This window comes from Piliocolobus tephrosceles, chromosome 10 (genome assembly GCF_002776525.5).
Source record: "Piliocolobus tephrosceles isolate RC106 chromosome 10, ASM277652v3, whole genome shotgun sequence".
Taxonomy (NCBI): Eukaryota; Metazoa; Chordata; class Mammalia; order Primates; family Cercopithecidae; genus Piliocolobus; species Piliocolobus tephrosceles.
In genome coordinates this window covers 65,529,837-65,547,039 of record NC_045443.1, presented here as the reverse complement: position 1 = coordinate 65,547,039, position 17,203 = coordinate 65,529,837, and the positions used below count along the sequence as shown (strand labels likewise).

General features: G+C 35.6%; 1 protein-coding gene across 1 annotated transcript in view; it reads left to right on the top strand.

Annotated features, from left to right (window-relative positions):
* Nucleotides 1-1,405: 1,405 nt before the first annotated feature.
* The window catches only part of IL26 (interleukin 26), a 28,617-nt gene continuing 12,819 nt past the window's right edge, over nucleotides 1,406-17,203 (top strand). The window contains exons 1-3 of the mRNA XM_023195329.3: nucleotides 1,406-1,628; nucleotides 1,714-1,770; nucleotides 1,926-2,060. Of these exons, the coding sequence (XP_023051097.1) occupies nucleotides 1,458-1,628; nucleotides 1,714-1,770; nucleotides 1,926-2,060 (363 nt within the window). The 5' untranslated portion in view covers nucleotides 1,406-1,457. The remainder of the gene's footprint in view (nucleotides 1,629-1,713; nucleotides 1,771-1,925; nucleotides 2,061-17,203) is intronic.

Here is a 17,203-nt window from a genome sequence, read left to right as displayed (position 1 = left end):
TCAGTGAACTTCACTTGGCACTCCCAGTCAGCTGACTTCTGCTGTAGTTTTTTGTGAATAGTTCTCATCTCAGTTGATAGGGTGTGTCTTTACCAGTGATCTTGCTTCTGGGGAAATGAGGCTTGAATTCTTCCAAGAGATCCACTCACGTTTTGAAACAGCAGAAATCAGTCCTAGCATTTTTCTTATTTTCCCTTTTTCTTTTTGCTTTTGTTTTTTTGACAGCCCTGCTTGCTTTCATTTGGAATTTAGTCTTAGGTTCTGATGCTTGTTATTGACTGGCTAGTTTTGATGAGTCTCTTAACTCACAACCAGATTTCTAGTGTTGACTTATTCCTGGTACCACATGAACTCTATTCATTCTAGGCTTTGGTAACCTATCTCTGCTTCTCGGAATATGACTCTGGGCTGCCCACTTCTGATGTTGGGGCTGCTACCTAGAATGAGCCATATATACCGCCTAGGAAGAACTGGGACAGAACTGAGGATAGGAGTTTATGGAGAATCCACCTTGGTGGCTCCCTCGTACCTAACACTGGTTTTTGTATAGGTAGGTCTTTAATAAAAATGTGTGAATGGAAGAAATTTAAAAAATAAAGCAGTTATGGCAGCATCTCATGATGTGACAAAAGTATTTACTCAATTAATAATGGATGCACTTCTTCTTTAGATGAGATGCCACGGTAGATGCTGGATTTAAAGGTGAAAATATATGGTCTCTTCAAGGAATTTACACTCTCCTGGAAGTTGAGAGTTATAAGGAAAGTCTGAATGGCAAATTTGGACAGAGATGACAGAGAACTTATTACATTGTGGACCTTAGTCCCAGGTCTAGTTCCAAACAATCTTGAATTTGTTAAGGAGAGTTACTGTTTCTGCATTGGAAACGTTTTCGCTGCTAGTTGTGGAATAATGGCTTCTGGAGGAAGCTGGGTGAAGGATGTGGCAAGGGATAAACATAAAACCCATTTGAATCATGAGCAGATTTCCTGGGGCTGCCCATTTCCACCCTCTTGTTAAATTTTTCTGGGATTCTGGTTAGAAAAGGAGATTTTTCACATGGGGTTTAAAAAATTATGACACAGCCCCCTGGAAATAATCTTTTTTTTTTTTTTTTTATTGGCATGCCTTTTAAAATAATGCAAGCTGTTGTGATAGGCAACTGAAGTTCTCAAGTTTTTTGGAAATGAGAACCCAGTCTTACCAGTAAGGCTGAGCTTTTAAATAATGTCAGTTGATGGTGTGATCAGCGTTTTTTGATTATGAAGCAACCTCTTAAAAAAAAATTAGAACAACCAAAGTGATCTTCCTCTATATAAACTGTAAATTATCTTTCACAGCACCTCATTGGACTGGTGGCTTTGAGGGCTACATTAAGTAGGTTATCCTCTCATCTAACCAGCACTAGTATCTCTTGGGCTGCTGTGAGTGACACACGCCGAGTGGGGTGAAGGGAAATGCTGGCGAATTGCATTTTGAGGTGTTGGTTGCTGTTAGTCACTCTGTCTCTTGCCATTGCCAAGCACAGGCAATCTTCCTTCACCAAAACTTGTTACCCAAGGGGAACACTGTCCCAAGCTGTTGACGCTCTCTATATCAAAGCAGCATGGCTCAAAGCAACGATTCCAGTAAGTATTAGGCTCTGCTTAAAAAGATGACCTCAAGGACATTTACGATCTTGGATACAACTTATTTCTCTTTGTTTTATTGTAGGAAGACCGCATAAAAAACATACGACTATTAAAAAAGAAAACAAAAAAGCAATTTATGGTAAGTCAGAAAGTCTTTTTTACATTTCCACTTATTTGATGTTTATTTCCCCCTGCATTTAAATTTTTTTCAGAGAGTAATTAAGTAGTGATCAGGGGGACATTAAAAAAAGATTCATAATTTACCATACGCAATTTCTTGTATCTTATTTTTAGAAAAATTGCCGATTTCAAGAACAGCTTCTGTCCTTCTTCATGGAAGACGTTTTTGGTCAATTGCAGTTCCAAGGTTGCAAGAAAATACGCTTTGTGGAGGACTTTCATAGCCTTAGGCAGAAACTGAGCCACTGTGTAAGTATACACAATAAATACTGTGCATTTGATCCTAGAAACCTATTTAGAAGTCAGCATGTAAGAATCTGTCTACACACCAAAGGATGAGTAGAACGAGCTTTGTAATTGTTGGCTTGTAGTCCAAATGGAGAGGTCATCACCAGGGAAATAGCATCAAATAACTGTAGATTACTCAGTATGCTGCTATTTATTATTTCTTAAAGAATGGCTGATAAAACACACTGAAGAGAGCTAAAGTAACATGAAATGGTTTTCAAATAAATACTTTAAAATCATTCTCCCATTATGTGATTCCCAAGTAATTCATTCATCCATTTAATATTTCTTGAGTACCAACTTTGTGCCAAACACTATTCTAAGTCTCTCTTTTCCTCCCTCTCTCCCTTCCTTCCCTCCTTCCCTCTTTCCTTCCTTTTTTTCTTCTTCTCTCCCTCCCTTCCCCTCCCCTTTGTCTTCCTCCCCCCTCTCTCCCTCCCTCTCTGTTTCCTTCCTTCTTTCCTTCCTTTTCTTTCTCTCTCTCTCCTTCCTTCTTTCCCATAATAAAGAGAACTTTCTGATGCCCTTTTTATTATCTTCTTTAAAAAATAGTTGTGCCCCTTTTAAGGTATAATCTCAGTAAAAACTTAAAAAGGGATAGACACTCCTTCTTTGGTACCTAAATCATTCGATGCCTCAGTATGGTCACTGTCATAGCAAGCAGTGGAGAATTAAATAAGAAGGTAAACGTGATAACATTTCTATGAAAACTTCCACAGTAATAAAGACCAGTGCAGAAAACAAAACAAAACAAAAACACTGAGCCAGAATCTGTGTAATGTTAGTTGAGTTGCCTCTGTGGGGAATATTGAAGCTTTTCTGTGCCCTTAGTTGGGGTCCAAGTATGGTTTCTCCAGCCTCCTGCAGCTGTAGCTTGCAGATGGTACAAAGGTGGGGTGGGGAGCCTTATTGCAATCCTTGGGAAGCCAGTTGGAAAGGAGCTCTCTGTCCTGGGCATCATGGTCACTGAGACTTGGGCAATTAGAGGGGGGTGTTTATTTTTGAAGAGTTAAGATGTCTTTTTCTTGTGGTCAGTTAAAGTGCTCAGTAACCCACATTTCAGCCCAGAGTACATGAGGCATTTTATGAGTGTGAGTTGATCAGCTAGGTTAAAAAACAAGCAAACAAACGAAAATCAACAAATTTAAGTTTTCTATTTCTTTGGCTAGTTTGTGTTTGTTATATCCTTACTCAGGTTTGGATTGCATGGTTTTTCATAAACTCTCATATTTTATTAAAATTACAGCAATGATAAAAAATTACAAACTGATACCTCTTTGCAAAACACAGGAAGAATTCTCTGGACCAGTTCCCTTGCCTGAAATTTTGTTCTGTGCTTAACCTGTAAGATTACCTTATGAAGAAAGCACATAAGTAACTATACATAGTCTCTTAAATTTAAGTTGCATTGTCAAATCCTTGCCTGATACAGTACAGAGTGTCTGGTTCCCCAGAACCCCTAAATCCACGTCAAGTTTTCACTACTAAGTTGGTTTTGTTGGCCCAAATAGCTGGAGAACACATAGCGACAGTTATAACCTAAAACGAACAATACTGCAGATGAAAAGCTTAGGAAACCTAGATATGTCCAGGAGCTCTGGTTTTTCTTGGTGTGTTTCTGGGGAAGTTTTTCCTAAAGTGGGTGGGACAGTGTGGCGTCGCTCTGGTTGGGTGTTGCTGCTTACCAAAGGGTCTGGCTCCCTCCTGTGGCCAAATACGAACACATCATCTCATCAATCTCGCTAGGCTACACGAAACTCCGCGCTTGCTTTCTTTCCCCCTCACACCTCAAGACCATCAGTGTAAGCATCAGTTAATTCGTCTTACAAGCTGTGAAGTTTATGCCCTGGGGTAAAGCAAGCTCCCCTGTGAAACATAAAGCGGCAGGATTGGCCTGAACGTTAGAAAGACTCTGCAGACATTGATTTAGGGAAAAAGGTAACTGGCCTGGAGTCTCATCTTTCAGCCAAACATAATTTTATATTTCTGGCAACAGAAATATCTGTCTGTGTAATACAAATTAACTGAGTATCTACTGGATGAAGTTCTGAATTAGTGGTTGGGAGAGGGTTTAGCAGACAGAAGTTATAAAACATGAAGTAAACAACATTAATTTAAATATGATATTTTCTTAATAAAAATGGACACTAAATGTAATCAGTGTATAAACGGTCAACCTATTGAAACTAGTTATACTTGCTGTATTTCCCCTGCCGTCCGTACTATTGAGGTTGTTGTGGGGAAAATAAGTAAAACAAAGCTCAGGGGATTCAGAGCAGTAGTGGTCAAGTCACAAGTGGTCAAGTCCCTTCTTGAAAGGGGGGCCTGTGAGAGGGGGCCTTTGGTTCTGCAGGCTCCGAGCTTTAGAAAGATTTCTGCAGAACCTCGACATGTTTTAAAACTGATCCAAGGCTTCCTCCATGATCAGGAGACAAGAGGAAATGGCCCATTCTGTTTCCTGCACGTGGTACTCTGGGATAATACTTAGGTTCGTATGATGCTACAGGCTAAATAGGATTTTGAGGGGTTGATTGAGCAGTGAAAGATGCAATGGTAGTGCTGCTCCAGAGTTAAATGCTGTCTGTGTTCCGAACAGATGATTTACACAGAATTTTAGCACACAGCCTACTTGCTTAATGTGTGCACTTAATATTTGAAATTATGCCAACGATAAAACATTGGTTTGTGTTCTTCTGAAAGTTCCCCCTACCCACCAAACCTTGGAAATAATATTAAAAAAGCAAAACATATGATATCAATTGCTTTAAATCATTTGAAGAATCCAATAATTATGTATTTTGTATCTTAATACATTAAAGGTAATAGTAAGGATTACCACAGCTCTTTATAAATTGTTAGCTTGTGCATGCGATTTTTAAATGCTCTTATCTGTGTACATGTTTTACTTCTGTTGACAATTTTTAATGGATACCAGAGTTATTAAAAGATGCACACTCTGCTAAAGTTGCAAGGACATTTTAATTTGTGATGGTAACTTTTTTTCAGATAATGATATTTTACCAAATAGGATATGACTCTTGTTGGATTTGTTGATTACATGCTGAATTAGGTGAAAGTTTTCACATATCAAGAGCAAAGTACTAAATTATTCCTTTAAAAATTACAGTAGCCTTCCCTGGTTGGCTTAATAGGAGTATTTGGGTTGGGGAAATATTGCAATTCCAATGATGGAATACTTATGTACTATATTACCAAATCTCATTACCTTGGAATATAACCTGAATTATATTTGAGTTATCATTGGCGAGTGTTGTTTTGTATCACCAGAAAGAAAAACTTAAAGATGAACTCTAGTATAACCTGGAACTAGATACTGGATCACATGTCAGCTAGAGATGATCAATGTCTATTTCACTTGCAGTTCATTTACATGGAACTTTATGATTACTAGCTATGGATAACAGTACGACTCTTTTGACATTCATATCACCAGCCCACTATTGAACATTTCTAGGTTTTAGATAGTTCAAAATTCAGATATAAAAATGAAATGCTTATGGTGAGCAACTGGTCCTATCCACCTCCTTTCCATTTATTCTTTTTTATTCCTGTTCATAGGCAACATTGTGTCACTCATTACCATTTGATAAAGGCAATGAAATAAGTAATTGCCACATTTTGAGGGTATGGATTTGCACTTGATGGATATTCATCAAATGGCTGAGACAACGTGCTTTCCTTCCTTTCCTTCCTTCATTCCTTTCTTTTTTCTCCCACCTTATTCCTCCTTTCCTTTAATATACTTTAAAGACAGTCCATGTGCCTGCTCCAGAACAATTGCCAAATGATGAATTTGTCAATGACCAAGTTGTTGAATTAGTTTTTTCTTTTATTTATTTAGTTTTAGTTGACTGGCTTTGTTTTGTCTTCATGAGAAAGAAGCTTTCGTGCTAAGGACTGTTGTGTTTGTCTCTGTTTCTAATTCCTACTTTTGGAAATAAAGATCAAGTAGCAGGGAGAGGGGAGACTTGAGGACATAAAAATCATAAGATCGGAATGTTTTTGAGCATGCAGAATTCTTATGACTATATTTAACATTAATATATTTGTAATACAGGGGAGAATATATAAGAATTTGGCCGGGTATGGTAGCTTACGCCTATAATCCCAGCACTTAGGGAGGCCGAGATGGGTGCATCACCTGAGGTCAGGAGTTCGAGACCAACCTGACCAACATGGCAAAACCCCATCTCAACAAAAAATACAAAAATTAGCCGGGCACAGTGGCGCATGCCTGTAGTCCCAGCTACTCGGGAGGCTGAGATGGGAGAGTCTCTTGAACCCAGGAGGTGGAGGTTGCAATGAGCCAAGATTGCACCACTGCACTCCAACCTGGATGACGGAGCAAGACTCTGTCTCAAAAAACAAACAAAAACAAACAAACAAACAAAATTCTCCATAGTCCAGAACACATTTGAATATATGTACCAATTTTGGTGTTAGAGGGAGGCTAACTGCTAACTGTAAGAAGTACTCCCCCAATTTTGGTGGCTTTATATTTTAAAACTTTTTCTCACCTACTTAAAAGTCTGGATTTTTTAGATGGTGACGCATTTCTCCACTTATGAATCAAGGGTCCAGACTCGTTCCACATTGCAGTGCCGAAGTGGTGGCACACCAGTGTCATAGGCAAGAGTGAGGAGAGCCTGAGGGAGACAGGAGAGCCCAAGATGAGTCCAAGATTTCTACCTGGGGGCTGGCTGTGTGCGTGCTGGTGCCATTCACTGAGAACACAGTAGAAAGCTTGCAGGAGGGTTAATAGACCTGCTAAAAGTTTGAGGAGTCCCATGCAAAAGTGTAATTACAACAGTAGCATGTAGCTCTTTGTATATATTTTGTGTATGTTTAAAATGTATTGATGTATCTATTTATAGATATATTGAGGTATAATTGACATATATATACATATATATATATATATATATATTTTTTTTTTTTTTTTGAGACAGAGTCTTACTCAGTCACCCAGGCTGGAGTGCAGTGGCACCACTTTGGCTCACTGTGACCTCCACCTCCCGGGTTCAAATGGTTCTCGTGCCTCAGCCTTCCGAGTAGCTGGGACTACAGGCGGGTACCACCACACCTGGTTAATTTTTGTATTTTTAGTAGAGATGGGGTTTTACTATGTTGGTGAGGTTGGTCTCGAACTCCTGACCTCAAGTGATACATCTGCCTTGGTCTCTCAAAGTGGCGGGATTACAGGTGTGAGCCACTATGTCCAGTCTTCTAAATGATGTACAATTAACTGAGCATATTTAAAGTGTAAAATTTGAAGGCTTTAACATATGTACACACTTGTGAAACCAACACCACAACTAAGATAAGAAACATATCCATCACTTTAAGGTAAATTGTATTATTATATGTGTATACTCTTTTTTTTTTTCTTTGATCTGGCCTGGCTTCTTTTACCTAGCTAGTCACCCATAATTATTTTGAGATTTATTGGTATTTTTGCAAGTATCCATAATGTATTTCTGTTTAGTTGTCAAGTAGCCTCCCATTGTAATGATACGCCACAATTTCTTTATTCACCTATTGGTGGGCATTTGCTTCCTCCTCTCCCAGCTGCTATGAATATTCATGCATAAGTCTCTGGAGAAATATTTTCATTTCTCTTGGATAAATACCTAGGAGTGGAAAGTTCTGATCATATATTAGGTATATGTTTAACTTTGTAAGAAACTGCCAAACTGTTTCCCACAGTGGTTTTTATCATTCTACATTTCTAGCAGTAACGTATGAGAGTTCAAAGTGCTCATTTTTTTTTTCTCTCACTTGATAAGATCAGTATTTAAAATGTTAGCCAGTCTAGTTGAAGAGTAGTGTCATGGCACTGTGTTTTCAATCTGCATTTCCACAATAATTAATGATGTTGAGCATCTTGTGATTATTTACCACAAAATAGCTTCTTTGATAAAATGCCTGTTCAAATAGTGTACCCTCCTTTTTAAAATTGGATTGATTCATTTCTTATTATTGAGTTTTGAGTATGTGAGTGTGTCTTACAATATATTCTTGATACAAGTCCTTTATCAGACATATAATTGGTAAATATTTTATCAGATATCTGCGACACCTTCTCATTATCTTAGTGTCTTTTGAAGACATTTTACATTTTATGAAGTACAATATAATAGTTTTTTCTTTAATGGACCATGTTTTGGTGTCATATTGAAGAAATCTTTATTTAACACAAAGGTCATCAAGAAATTTTACTTGTTTTTATTCAGAAGTTTCCTAATTTTAAATATCACATTTAGGTCACTGCCTTTTTAACACATCTATTGACAGGATTGTGTTTTTTGGATAATTGAAACTATGAATTACATTGATTTTCAAAGTTAAACCAACCTTGCCTTTCTGGGATGCACTCTACTTGGCAATAATGTATTATTTCTTTCATATATCACTAGATTTAATTTGCTAAAACTTCGTTTAAAAATTTTGCATCTATGTATGTGAGATGTTAGTCTACAGTTTTCTTGTAATATCTATGTCACTTTGATACTAGCATAACCCTGGCTTATAAAGTGGAAAAGTGTTCACCTTTTCAATTTTCGGAAAGTGTCAGTATAGACTTATTTTTTTTTCTTAAATGTTTGGCAAGATTTACCAGTGAAGCCATTTTTTCTTAGAGTTTTCTTTGTGGGAAGATTTTAAACTACATATTCTATTTTTTAGTAGATGCAAGGTTATTTATTCAGATTATCTATTTCTTCTTGAATGAACCTTGGTAGTTTCTGTCTTTCAATGATTTTGTTCATCTCATCAAATTTGCAAAATTTATAGCCAGATAATTTTTCATGATATTTCCTTAATATGCTTTTAATATCTGCATAGTATAGGATGATGTCACTTCCCTTATTCCTGATATTGGTAATTTTTGTCTTTATTTTTTCTTTCGCACGAGTCTGGCAAAAAATTCATCAATTTTATTGATTTCTCAAAGAACCAGTTTTTAGTTTCATTGATTTTTCTTTATTACTTTTCTGTTTTTTATTTCCGCGATTTTTATTCTGAACGTTATTATTCATTTTCTTCTATTAAATTTATATTTAGTCTGCTGCTTCTAGTTTCTTAAGATAGAAACTTGGGTCATTAACTTGAAATTTTTTTTTTCTTTAGGTGGAAGCTGAGATTATTAATTTGTGATTTTCTAACTTTTTATTATAGGAGTTCAGACCTATAAATTTCCCTCTAAGTACTTCTTTAGTTACATTTCACAATCCTTGCTATGTTGTGCTTTCATGTTTATGTGCTTTAAATTACTTGCTAATTTCCCTTTTGATTTTTTCTTTTATATATGGGTTACTTTGAAGAGTGTTACTTAGTTTCTGTATGTGGGAATTTTTCTAGATACTTTTCTAATTTTGATTTCTAATTTGATATCATTTTGGCCAGAGACCATACTTTGTATGACTTGATTCCCTTTATATTTGCTGATCCATGTTTCATAACCCAGAATTTGGTCTATTTTGGTAAATAATCTATGTATATTTGAAAAGAATATGTATTCTGCCATTGTTGGGCTGAGTATTTTATACATTTCGATTAGATTTAGTTGTGACAGCTTTTTACTTTTTCTCTCTCTTTATTAACTTTTTTCTACTTATTTTATCAATTATTGGTATCTCCAGCATTAATCGTGAACTTCTGTTTCTTCTTGAAGTTCTATCAGATTTTACTTCTTATATTTTGAAGTTCTGTTATTAGGTACACAAATGTTTATGATTGTTATATTCTCTTGATGAAATGACACATTTATCATTATAAAATTACCCTTATTGTCCCTAATAATATTCTTTGTCCCGAAACCCACTTCTTTTTTGATGCTGATAGAATCACTCCAGTTTTCTTTTGATTAATGTTGGTGTGCTATGTCTTTTTCCATCCTTTTACTCATAACATATTCATGCTTTTTATTTTTCTCATTATTACTTGTTTTAAGCAATTTGATTATGATGTGAATTGGTGCAGTTTTCTTCATGTTTCTTGTGCTTGGAGTTGATTGGGAATCTTGTGTTTGTGAGTATATTGTTTTCATCAAATTTGAAATTGTTCAGCTATTATTTATTCAAAAATTTTTTTCTGTGTCTCCTTCTGTCTCTTCTCCTTTTGGAATGCAATTACACATATATTAGCCCATTTGTAGTTGTGCCACAGCTCACTGATTCTGTGGGTTGTTTTTTCCCAGTGTTTTTCTGTGTTTCATTGTGAATAGTTTCTTTTTTTTTTTTTTTTTTTTTTTTTGAGATGGAGTCTCACTCTGTGGCCCAGGCTGGAGTGCAGTGGCCGGATCTCAGCTCACTGAAAGCTCCGCCTCCCGGGTTTACGCCATTCTCCTGCCGCAGCCTCCCGAGTAGCTGGGACTACAGGCGCCCGCCACCTCGCCCGGCTAGTTTTTTGTATTTTTTTAGTAGAGACGGGGTTTCACCGTGTTAGCCAGGCTGGTCTCGATCTCCTGACCTCGCGATCCGCCCGTCTCAGCCTCCCAAAGTGCTGGGATTACAGGCTTAAGCCACCGCGCCCGGCTGTGAATAGTTTCTATTGCTACATCTTCAAGATCACTAATCATTTCTTTTGTAGTGCCTATCTGTTAGTCCCATTCAGAATATTTGTCACCTCATACTTTGTAGTTTTTATCTCTAGAAGTTTGAATTGAGTCTTTTTAGTATTTTCCATTGCTCTATTTAACATGATCAGTCTTTCTCTAACTTCTAGAACATATGGAATAGAGTTATAGCAACTTTTAAAATATCCCTATCGATTAATTGTAACATTTGTGTCCACTGATTTTTCCTCCGTTATGGGTCATATTTTACAGCATCTTCGCACGGCTGGTAATTTTGATAAAATGTCAAATATTATGAATTTTACCCTGTTGGATCCTAGACATTTTTATATTCCTGTACATATTCTTGAGTTTTCTTCTGGGACACAGCTAAATTACTTGCAAACAGTTTTATCTTTTCAGATCTTGTTTTTTAAACTTTGTTAGGCAGGACCAAAGTACTGTTTAGTCTAGTACCAATTTTGCCCCTCATTGAAGCAACACATTTCTGTAAACTCTACTGTATTTCCTATGATTTTGCTTTCTTTTTTTTCTTTTCCTTCTCCTCTTCCTCCTTGTTGAAATTTATTTGTTCAGGACATTCGGCTGTTTGTCTTACAGAGTTTCTCATGGTCTGTATTTTCTGACTGCATTTTCATAGTGTCATTTAATATATTCTCCTCTTTACTTACCATAAATTAACAATTATACAGAGAGACTTGATCAGATTTAGCTTGATGTTTTAGCTAGAACACTTTATAGGTAGCATTGTCTACTTTCATTGGGGCACATGATATATTATCTTTATTTTTATGATAATAACAGCCACCAACAATTATTGTCTAGATCCATCAATTCGTAAGACACTACAAAATAGTAATTTTAAATTCTATTTTATCTTCTTTACTCATAAGCTGGGATAATTCAATAAATAGAATCTACTCCTATTTGGATGTTCGGAGGAACTTGCCACATAAGAAAGCCAGGGTAAATACTTAATTATCTTTCTTTATTTACTAGCTTTCGATCTAAGGGGTTGGTTTTCTGATTTTCTCCCATAATGACCAATGAATTATTAATTTTGTTGTCATTTTCTCTGTTTCATTATTAACTCATGAACTGAAATTATTTCTTATTTTTCTGAAACTTGATCTGATTTCTCTAAGGTGCCTGCCTTTTGGGCTTCCTTGCAAGTCTGTTTTCTTGAGCTACTCTTAAAATAAAACACCATGGCAAATTATCATGATAGACTCCAAGGACTGGAATTCCCAGTACCACTGTATTTGGACATCCTCTCATTGTTTCTGGTAACATTCTAAGCATTTTGCAGCACCTAATAAAATATATTTTCCAATTAGTTTGATTTGGGTAATTCAGATGGTACAATTGTTTAAAAAATAAGTTATGTGTAATGTAAACTTCTTTATGTTTATACTCTTTTCTAGTCATAATATTTGGAAAATTGTATATGTAAGAAGACATTTTAGAAATTCTTATAGAAATCAAATTCTCTCAGACTTGAAAGAGAATTTAGCAGTCACCTCGTTGGATTCATAAAATAATTTACCTAATTGCTAGTGATCAATATGGAAATGAAAATAATTTCTGTTAGTTTTTAAGATTTCATCATCTACTTTAATTGACATTTTGAGAGCCTGAACAGTAATTGGTACTTAAAGAGACACATTTCTTGATGTTGGTTGCATGTAATTAATTTTAAAGTCTGGCAAGAATTGGCAAACAGAATATTGTGTTTTTATTTTTTGTAGGCTGTTTAATAAGTAACTTGTATCATCAATTGCAACTAGCTTATCAACGTATAAAATATTACCAATCATTCATCATTCATTCAATTTTAAATTTTACAATTTAAAATTGTAAAAATTGCAGTTGGTTGAACTGATAAAACAAGAGTGAGACCAATCCTGTCTTATTCTTTCATCAACTGCAAAGTCTAAAACCTATGTCTTCAATAACAGTAGTCTCATCTTAAGGTTGCTGGGAGAATTAAGTACGTAGCATGTAGTAGTTCTGCAAAATTGTTAGTGCTTCCCTCATTGCTTTTCATGCACAGAACATTAATTTTTGTCCAATTACATTTTCTCAACAATTTACAAAGGGGTGGTTCTCTTAAGTAATCAAATACATTTTAGTGCTTAATATTAGTATTATATTGTATAATTTGTATAATTTATATTAGTAGCTTATTTATTTATTTTCTGAGACGGAGTCTTGCTCTGTTATCAGGGCTGGAGAGCAGTGGCGCGATCTTGGCTCACTGCAACCTCCATCTCCTGGGTGCAAGCGATTCTGCCTCAGCCTCCTGCGCAGTTGGGACTGCAGGTGTAGGTCACCACGCCTGGCTAATTTTCTGTATTTTAGTAGAGATGGAGTTTCACCATGTTGGCCAGGATGATCTCGATCTTCTGACCTTGTGATCTGTCCACCTTGGCCTCCCAAAGTGCTGGGATTACAGACGTGAGCCACCACGCTTGGTCAGTAGTAGTTTAATTTAAAGATGAATAGTCTGGGCATGGTGGCTAATGCCTGTAATCCCAGAGCTTTGGGAGGCCGAGGTGGGCAGATCACTTGAGGCCAGAAGTTTGAGACCAGCTTGGCCAACGTAGTGAAACTCTCTCTCTACTAAAAATAAAAATAAAAATAAAAATAAAAAAATTACCTAGATGTGGTGTATGCCTATAATCCCAGCTACTCAGGAGACTGAGGCATAAGAATTGCTTGAACCCAGGAGGCTGAGATTGCAGTGCGTCAACATTGCACCACTGCTCTCCAGCCTCAGCAACGGAGAGAGATTCTGTCTCAAAAAAAAAAAAAAAAAAAAAAAAAAGATGAATTATGAGTAATTGGTTTTAATTTTTAATTTTGGTAAAGGTATTTTCTAATTATGTTATTGAATTGTTTTGCTGACAAACTCATATCTTGGTTAATGATACATAATTTCTCGGTCAAAATTGTGAGGCATGAAAAATGACAGAGGAAAAGCAAGCTGGCTTCACTGTCCCTTCTTCTGCCTCCTGAAAACCAAAACCAAATACACAACACTGTGATTATCATCAGCAATATCCCAGAACAGTAATATATGAGGATAAGACAGTTCCTAAGGCCTCAGAGAAGTGAAAACATTTTGGGCAGATAGTAACAGAATTGGAATTTTACATCCATAATGCCCTTCCCGCCATTTGCCAGGCACCAAGCATAGGGAAAATTTTCTCCCAACTCACTATTACTACATTGGAAAACCTGGGATTGAGGTGGACAGTCAGCTTCCCCACCATCTTGAGTTCCTTGGTAGAATACCTACACCTGCCTCAACACAAAGCCAAAATGTGTGTGTGTTGAGGATGTAGTTAAAGTGTAGCTTTTAAAAGTTTTTCCTTTGTTTCTAGTCCCTTTTTATTTTGATCAAAGATAAGTTGTCATCTGTTTGAAATAACTTGTTATATTTATAAGAGGGTTTTTGTAAGCCTCCTGGTAACCACAAAACAAAAACTATAATAAATGCACTAAAAATTAAAAGCAACGAAATAAAACATACTGCCAAAGAAAAAAATCACAGAAGAAGACAGAAAAGAGGAGTTAAAAACAAAACAACAACAACAACAACAACCAGAAAACAAGTAACAGAATGTCAGTAGTAAGTTTTTACCTATCATTGATAACATTGAATGTAAGTGGACTAAATTTTCTAATTAAATGACAGAGTGGCTGAATGGATAAAGAAACAAGACCAAACAATATACCGCCTACAGGAAACTTGCTTCACCTATACAGGCTCACATAGACTGAAAATTAAGGAGCGGATAAAAGATATTCCAAGCAAATAAAACCAAAAAAGAGCAGGACTGGTTATCCTTTTAGCAGATAGACTACAAGCCAAAGTCTCTAAAAAGAGGCAAAGAAAGTCACTATATAGTGATAAAGAGGTCAATTCAGCTAGAGGATATAACAATTATAAATATCTATGCATGCAACATAAGAGCACCCAAGTATATAAAGCAAGCATTAATAGATCTAAAAGGAGAGCTAGACTGAAATACAATAATAGCAGAGGACTTCAACACTCCAGTCTTAGTAATGGACAGATCATTTAGGCAGAAAATAAATTAAGAAACATTGAAGTTAAACTACACATTAGAGCAAATGGGCCTGTGTGACATTCACAGAATAATTCACCCAACTGCTACAGAATACACATTATTTTCATGAAACATTATCCAGAAAGACCATATTTAAGGCTATCAAACAAGTGTCAGCACATTCAAAAAGTCATAATTATATCAAGCATATTTTCTGACCACAGTGGAATAAAACTAGAAATAAACAACAGGAGGAATCTTGGAAACTACAAAAACACATGGAAATTAAACAATGGGTTAGTATGCTCCTGAACAATCAATGAGTTAGTAAATAAATAAAGATGGAAATTTAAAAATGTCTTAAAATAAATAAAAGTGGAAACACAATATACCAAAATCTATGGGATATAGCAAAAGCAGTCCTAAGAGGGAAGTTTATAGCAGTAAATGCCTACCTCAAAAAAGTAGAAAGACTTCAAATAAACAACCCAATAATGTATCTCAAGGAACTGGGAAAGTAAGAACAAACCAAATTTAGTAGAAGGAAATAACTAATAAATGTCAGAGCTGAAACAAATGAAATTGAGCCTACAAAAACAATAGGAAAGTGCAATAAAATAAAAAATTGTTTTTTTTTTGAAAAGATAAACAGCAGACACGTAGCTAAGAAAAGAAAACACAAAATAAAATCAGAGATGAGAAAAGAGACATAACAACTGATGCCACAGAAATACAAATAACTATTACAGAATATTAGAGCAATTATATGTTAACAAATTGGAAAACCTAGAAGAAATGGATAAATTACCAGACACATGCAACGTATCAAGATTAAACCATGAAGAAAGAAAACCTGAACAAACCAATAATGAGTAACAAGATTGAAGCTGTAACAAAAGTCTTATATTAAAGCAAAGCCCAGGGCCGAATGGATTCAGTGCTGAGTTCTACCAAACATTTTAAAAATAATTAATTCCAATTCTACTTAAACCATTAAAATATTTAAGAGAAGAACATATTTCCAAATTCATTCTGTGAGGCCAGTTGTACCTTGATATAAATCAGACAAGGACACAACAAAAAAGAGAAAACTACAGGCCAATGTTTCTAATGAAAACAAACACAAAAATCCTCACGAAAATATTAGGAAACCAAATTCAACAACACATTTAAAAGATCATTAACCAGGTCAGGTGGGATGCATCCCAGGGATGCAAGGATGGCTCAACATGTGCAAATCAATAAATGTGATACATGGACAGAACCAAGAACAAAACCATATGATCATTTCAATAGATATTGAAAAAGCATTCAATAAAATTTACATCCCTTTATGATAAAAACCCTTAACAGACTAGATATAGAAGGCACATACCTCAAAACAATAAAGGCCATATGTGATGAGCTAACATCATACTGAATGGAGAAAACTTGAAAGCGTTTCCTCTATGATCTGGAACAGGACGAGTTTGACCACTTTCACCACTTTTATTCAACATAATACTGGAAGTCCTAGCCACAGCAAATAGTCAGGAGAAGGAAATAAAAAGCATTCAATTTGAAAAGGAAGAAGTTAAATTATCCTTTTTCATAGATGACGTGATCTTATAGTCAAAATATCCTAAAGACTCCACCAAAACTGTTAGAACTGATAAAAAAAAAATCAGTAAAGTTGCAGTGTACAAAATCAAGTTACAAAAATCAATAGCATTTATGCATGCAAACAGTGAACAACATAAAAAAATAAAAAAGCAATCCCATTTACACTAGCTACAAAAATATAAGATACCTAGGAATAAATTTAACCAAGGAAGTGAAGGATCTCTATAAGAAAAACTATAAAACACTGATGAAATTGTGTATAAAACAATGAAATTGAAGGGGACACACACACAAAACATGGATATTCCATGCTCCTTCATTGAAAGAAAAATACTGTTAAAATATCAGTACTACCCAAAACTATCTACAGATTAAATGCAATTTCTATCAAGATACTCCTAGCATTCTTCACAGAAATAGAAAAACATGCTAAAATTTACATGGAACCACAAAACCACAAAAGACTCCCCCCTCAAAGCCAAAGAAATACTGAGCAAAAAGAACAAAGCTGGAAGCATCCCACTTCCTGACTTCAAAACATACTATAAAGCTATAGTAAGCAGAAGAGCATGGTACTGACATTAAAAACAAAAAACATAGACCAATAGAAAAGAATAGAGAACCCAGAAATAAATCCATACATTTATAGCCAACTCATATTTTGACAAAGATGCCAAGAATGTACATTGGGGGAAAGAACAGTCTCTTCAATAAATGATGCTGGGAAAACTGGATAACCATATGCAGAAAAATCAAACTAGACTCCTGTCTCTCACAATATAGAAAAATCAAATCAAAATGGATTGGAACCCAATATAAGACCTAACACT